Source organism: Zootermopsis nevadensis, unplaced genomic scaffold (genome assembly GCF_977971745.1).
Source record: "Zootermopsis nevadensis isolate Lab colony 2312 unplaced genomic scaffold, Znev_1.0 Znev_ptg000004l, whole genome shotgun sequence".
NCBI classification, from domain to species: Eukaryota; Metazoa; Arthropoda; class Insecta; order Blattodea; family Termopsidae; genus Zootermopsis; species Zootermopsis nevadensis.
In genome coordinates, this window is record NW_028259136.1 from 7,246,876 (window position 1) to 7,253,806 (window position 6,931).

Here is a 6,931-nt window from a genome sequence, read left to right on the forward strand (position 1 = left end):
CTTACCCCTCTATAATTCTTCAAGTTTATGAGTGATAGACATGTTTATCGTGACCCCAGTTTGTTAAAAATTTTATTGTGTAATGTTACATGTTCTCTTCGACAAAACATCGAATGTAATGTTGGTATTTGTGAATATAAATGCCCCGCCCCCAAGTAAGCATGGTGACAGGGAAAGTGTTTGAGTATTAAATATTACACATGCTTTTAGAAGCAAAATGGAAATACATTGGAAATATTTTTTTCTGTTGTTATGGTTTTCATACTTGTTCATGTCGGGAGTGTTGTTGTTTGCACGAGGGTTTCTGCTTAATCGAGAAGTACTACCTCACAAATCTAGGTGTATACCGGCCAATGTTTGTGGAAATACAAGCCGCACTAATAGTAATAACATTTCTTTACAAAGTGAAAACAATGAAGGTTTTAGCACACAATCAGGACAATGCAGACAAGAAGAGCTATGGACGGAAAAAATTGATATGATTGGGGATCAGCAAACATGTTGGTTAAGTAGGACAAAAGTGGTGTTAATTGTTATTGATGCTTTGAAGTTTGATTTTGTCTATTTTCATGAAAAGCTGCAGGATCAGGAACTACTCCCTTATCAAAATAAACTAAAAGTAATTAATGATTTACTGGCCAAGGAACCAGACCATACTAGACTGTTCAAATTTATTGCTGATCCACCAACTACTACAATGCAAAGGTTGAAGGGCCTGACAACTGGAAGTTTACCTACATTTGTTGATATTGGATCCAATTTTGCTACACCAGAGATAAATGAAGACAATATTCTCGATCAGATAAAATCTCAAAACAAAAATATTGTGTTCATGGGTGATGACACTTGGTCTGGATTGTATCCAAAGAGGTTTATCAGAGAATATTCATATCCATCATTCAATGTATGGGATTTAGATACAGTGGATAGTGGAATAATGAACCACCTTATGCCAGAAATACTGAAGAAAGATTGGAGTCTTTTAATAGCACATTTCTTAGGTGTGGACCATTGCGGGCATAGATATGGTCCTTATCACTCTGAGATGGCCAGGAAGTTGAGTGAAATGAATGATATGATCAGGTATGGAGAATTTTCCATAAACATACTCTTTAAATAACTATAGTAATTCACACTCTAAGTCTCCTTATGATTTCAGATCAGTGGTGGATACAGTTGATAATCATACAATGTTGTTTGTGATTGGTGATCATGGAATGACAAGCACAGGTAATTAGATTACCATCGTATAAAAGTCTCTATTAACTTATGCCTATCCTCCTGATTCCTTATTTGTAACCTTGTAATATACGTTCTTACACATAGAAATATTCAAAATATTGCGTGTAGGCAAATATTAACTACTGTACAAAAAATAACTGGAAAGATATCTTGCTTCATCCTAGTAGTATTAATGTGAAGTACACATGTGTTCATTACTCTTTATACAGTTTGTGGTGGTTCATACTTTTATCCCAGTTATAATTTCCATTGTTTATTATTATTTCTTCTTACAGGAGATCATGGTGGGGACAGTGATGCTGAAGTTACAGCAGCCATGTTTGTTTTCTCTCGAAAGCCCCTTCTGTCAACAGAAATCTTCCCACATTCAGATACAGTGAATCAAGTGGATTTGGTTCCCACACTTTCAACCATTTTGGGTTTACCCATTCCGTATGCAAATCTGGGTTCTGTTATACTTGAAGCATTGCCTTCCCTGACTGAAGGGAAAGATATTCTCTCAGACTGGAAATTTGCTTTAGAAACCTTGTGGATAAATGTTCAGCAAATTATGGAATACACAAGGCATTACTCGAAAAAAACCAACCAGTTTTCACAAGAGAGACTGAGCTTAGTACAAATGAGTTACACAATGCTCAAAGAAAATATAAAATCTATATCCAGTTTAGAAGATTTTGTAAATTTTTCCTCACGTGTTAAAAGTCATCTGTCGTTAGTGAGACAAATGTGTGAGGAAGTCTGGGTGCAATTTGATGCTGTTTTGATGTACAATGGTCTACTGCTAACTTTTGTATCAGTATTTTTCATTTTCTTGTTAGTTGATGGTGTCCCTGGTGATCAGTTAAAGGAAACACTTAGTGGAACATTTCAGTATATTATAATTGGTTATCTGGTGTTCACTGCATTTGGGACATTTATTTGTTATTTAATAAACCTTGGTAACAACATAGAAATATCATTATATTTTGCAGCTGGAATATTGTCCATGATTATGGTAGCACTGATCATCATTCGTAGTTGGGCAGCTATCTCCAGTCATTGGCAAAATCAGGTTAAGTCAAATGATTGGCTCAGTGTCATTGGAAGGGTCTTACTCATACTCAGCTTGTGTGGGTTGTTTTCTAATAGTTATGTTGTTGAGGAAGCTACAGTCTTGTCCTACTTTCTTCTTACAATGGCATGGCTGCTTGTATATAATTTCAAACCTTCAAAGCCAGAACCTGCAGGAAGAGTTAAAACCTCTGAAAGACAGTTGCCATCATGGTTTAATAAAACTTTACTAACACCACTCAAGTTTAAGCTGTTTATGTTTGTCACACTGTTGAGTGTGTTGGTCAGATTGTCACAGTATTATTGGCTGTGCCGAGAAGAACAGATAGGTTGTGAATCCTCTGCATTGCATAAGGCTCATTCATTCGCCAGTCTTGTCAATATGAGGTATTGTAATTCACAGTGGTTCTTCACTCTGATTTGCCTTGCACTTTTTGTCACTGTAGGCCGTATATGGTTGCGAAGTTGTGGCAACCTTGTCGGCTTCTCCCCAACTGTAACTATAGCTCGTTACGGCCCTACCATCATTGTTGTCTGTACAGCTGGATTCTGGGTCTTGCAAAGTCTACCAAATGACACAAAATATAAGCTATTCTTACCACTACAGATTCAAATCCTGCCATGGATTGTTTACACTGTTATATTTGTTGCGCTTATGACTACATTGTTTCAACCGCTGAGTATTTTTGTAGTTCCCAGGAGGAAAGACAGTATGATTCTCCCAGTATATGGACAGACAAACATCATTCCTCACCTTTTCAATCAAATGAAAGAGCTAATGAGAGGCCGAAGCAAGTCAGGCGTTGCTGGAGGTGATGACAGTTTAGGAAAGGATGTTCCCATTGTGTATGGTCTGGCAACAGTGTACAGTTCAGTGTTTGTAAATGTCTGTGTGTTTGTATGTTTGTTGGTTGCTCTGCTCTTGGGAGATACAATGGCTTCATCTGTGGTGCTAATGTATACTACTAGCATAGTGCTGCTAATCATCCTTTCAGCAATACAGTATGAGAAGTCATTTTATACAGGTGAGAGAACATCTGAGCTTGTCTATTAATTCATAATCTTCTTCTACATTTATTTCAATTTATATGTATGATATAGGTATAAAGTTATGAATATAACTGGCCTTTATTGAATATATAAAAAAAGCAAATGGGTTGGTATTCTCTGAATTAGAGTATGCATGTTTTCTAAGCATGTTAATTGAAATTTTCCTTACCTCATTTCCCTTTCTCATTTATTGCTCTTAATACTACCATTAAAATTGATGTAAATCTAATTTTACCAAATGTTACAAATGGTAATAGCGATGGTAAGAACACTACAGACATAACAGGTGTCACACTTCACAGAAGCTATGTATCACATACTTATCTTTTTATGTAGAAAGGGTAATTTTTTATCAAGTATTTAATGTTTTATTTCAGCTTCATATAAAATAGTGATCAAGTGGACCAAAATTAAGTTTGCTTTGTAAATTTTATCGTAGGCCTCACTATTAAATGTCATTGAAATTTGTTTAGTTCTTGCAGACATGTACAGTTCATATACAGATTAGTATTATTAATTCATTTTATGCTCTTTGATCAAAGAACACAAGATATTGATCTGTTGGTCAGTAATATTTTCCTCATTTTTCCTTCCTAGGACATAAGTGACTGTCTCATAGTCAAAGGAAAGTTTGTTTGCTTAACATATCGTTTTTAGATGTATGATTTAATTTGATAAAAAGGTTACATTTTCATATAAAATTCCTCCTTTTCCTTGACATTCTATAGTTTGAAATCAAGCAGGGAAAATATATTGCAAATATTAAAAATGGTGCTGTAAGTCGTAAGGCCATTATATCACTTTGTAGTGGATAGAAGAGTCAAATACCTGTACATATATTAAGCATCAGTGCTCTCATTCAACTTTAGAGACCACTTTGGAGACATATGTCTCCAGAGGAATTGTATTGTTCCATGACTGGCATTCACTGGAGAGACAGGAAAAACATGAAAAAACTTGTTCATGGTACCTGATAATGTTGCCAAGATTTTAACCATGTGGCTCCTGTCTTACGACATTACTGACCATCAATCTGTGTGGTACCATAACAGCTTGTTCAATATTTTACAGCTCAGCTGTTTAAAGTCCCCTGGTCTTCGGTCATATGCTGGGGATTTCTGACTGTGTATTTCTTCTATGGAACTGGACATACTACAACATTCCCTGGTATCCAATGGGAGGCTGCATTTGTGGGGACGGGTGGTCAGTTTTCAAATCATGTGGTGCCTGCTCTGCTTGTCTGCCTCAACACATTTGCTGCACACGTTGTACTGAGTGTGACGCTACCTGTACTACTGGTGGCACCATTCACCCTCCATGTTATGTTCCCCAAAATGTTGCCATCTGCCGACAAGGACAGCATTAAGAGCAAGGACATGAAACGAGGGGAACTTATTCTGTACGAGAAAGCTGACTTGTTATATCAAGAGGCATTTATTCTTTGTACCAAGTATATCTTGTTTTTTGGAATTAGGGTAAGTTGGCTGGCACAAAACACTTACCTATACATGTGTTACCCACACTTTCTTTATGGAACGTCTTGATATTGCCACAATTTCTAACAATTTTGTCCTCCATTGTATGTTTCAGATGTTTATGTGCATGCTCGCTGCTACAGTCCACTGCCGACATCTCATGGTATGGAAGATCTTTGCTCCAAAGTTAATCTTTGAAGGCCTGGGTTTATTTGTAGTACTTCCTTGTGTTCTCGTGAGTTATCTGCTTGTAATTCAAATCACAACTCATATAAAGGCGCTGTTGCTGAGATTGGACAAGGAAAGCAGGTGACACCATACTAGTAAACTGTGTGTTAATGTAATGAAATAAGTTGGTACCAGCTGAATTATTAGTATTACTATCAAACAGATTTATGTTGGTCTTCTGGGTTGTAATGCCATTTGAACTTTCAGGTAGTTATGTAGTATTTGAGGTTTTTATGGCAGTGAGTACGAAGATGGCTTTCTTCAAGTTTGTAGGGCTGTGTAGTCTGATAGACGTTTACCGACGTTTTAGAGGCCCTTGCTGCCTCCATTACTTTGATGATGGAGGCAGCAAGGACCTCTGAAATGTTGGTAACTTCTACTAGACTTCATGGCGCTACAACCCAGAAGTCAGCGATCTTTATTGCAGGTAGATATGTTTTATAGTAATAGACTGCCTTTTGGATACATTTATGCTCTTTCATTTTAATATACCTAGGTTTCTGTTGTTAGCTTGATCCCTTGATTCCGTGTTTTATTGTGTAAATTATTTTGATTAGAATTTATAGTAATTGCAGTAATTACGATATATAATGTCACAGCACAGATTATCATCAGTGTAATTTTATATCTACCTTCATATTTTGTCCCATGCATATCATGCAAAATGCACAGTACGTGAAATGTTGTAGAAAGTATTAAGTTCTTTCTTTATCTCTGAAGGTTTGTCACAATGGTCAATTCATCTCACTGGTCTTTTTTTTATGCTCTAGCCCATAAACACCGAGGAAAGAACACCTCGTATACACAGTGTGGGAAGACCCCACAGTTGGTCTGGATGTGGTGACTGATCATTCAGCCTGTCATATGATTGAGCTGTCCCAGCTTGTTTTATTATACTGAATGGATCTTGAACGGGAACAAAATGCTGCTGTTGTGCCTTCTCTTCTTTGTTACTCTGACAGTTATGCATTGAGGATTATATGTTTAATGATATATCACTCTTGTCAAGCAGTATGTATTTTCAAAATAATTAACCCCTTCCATGCTAAACTTTTCATTATATATTTTCATGGTAACTTATATTAAGGATTTAGGATGCTGAAGTTGATTATTTTAAAGTGCCCAGACATTAGAAAATAGTGATATTTGAGGTTCTCATGGTGATGAGTTTGAAGATGGTTGTCTTTTGAGATGAAGGCAATAGGCTTCTCTGAGACATCAGTCTGCATCTGCTACACTGTTACATAATTCTACATATCAGAAGACAGCCATCTTCATGATTATAACATTTATTTTCACCAGTTATATCACTCCTGAAGGATATACAGGGGTGAAGGACTATAGGAAATTGTTGGATGAAGTCTTCATTTTAATGTTTCCGAAGAGTTATGTTTCACTGTCCCCGTGACCATCAAGAGGTTTGTTTTGAATATGCTGTTTCTTTTTTGTGACCCTTTTAATTTTTTATTTGTAGGGCAAGGAAATAGTCACAGTTTTGCCTTTAAGGTTGTGAAGAAGATAAAGAAGCAGTTGTAGTCATTGTTCATAGTAGATGTAGTAGACTTATTTATTTTGAGTTATAAAAAATTGCTGATTCTGTTGCATATTTTAAACCACACATTGTTATTGTTTATTGTTATAACACTGCCAGCACTGTAAAGTACAGCCACCTGGAAGCTGTTGTAGTTGTTTTTGAATGAGTACTTCTGTAATTTCTATAATATGACAATTAAAAATTATTCACATTATTTTATGTTCTACTTGCTTAGTTTTATTATGTACCCAAATCCTTCCTTTCCCCAACAAAATATCAAGATCCTGCTTGAATGGTGCTAGTGTTATGGGTTAGAGCATGATCTCACCAATTTGAGCATCCATCACAAACA

General features: G+C 36.2%; 1 protein-coding gene across 2 annotated transcripts; it reads left to right on the forward strand.

The window, feature by feature from the left end:
* Positions 1-72: 72 nt before the first annotated feature.
* On the forward strand, positions 73-6,805 carry PIG-O (phosphatidylinositol glycan anchor biosynthesis class O). Of its 2 annotated transcripts, XM_022085641.2 has the most exons (6): positions 73-1,083; positions 1,160-1,230; positions 1,518-3,317; positions 4,414-4,817; positions 4,933-5,126; positions 5,816-6,805. In XM_022085641.2, exons 1-6 carry the CDS (start codon positions 218-220, stop codon positions 5,820-5,822), a joined length of 3,342 nt encoding a protein of 1,113 aa, XP_021941333.2. In that variant the 5' UTR covers positions 73-217; the 3' UTR covers positions 5,823-6,805. The 2 variants fall into 2 exon arrangements, with proteins under 2 accessions (XP_021941333.2, XP_087199144.1); XM_087343018.1 differs by having other exon boundaries at positions 4,933-6,805.
* The last annotated feature ends 126 nt before the right edge of the window (positions 6,806-6,931 follow it).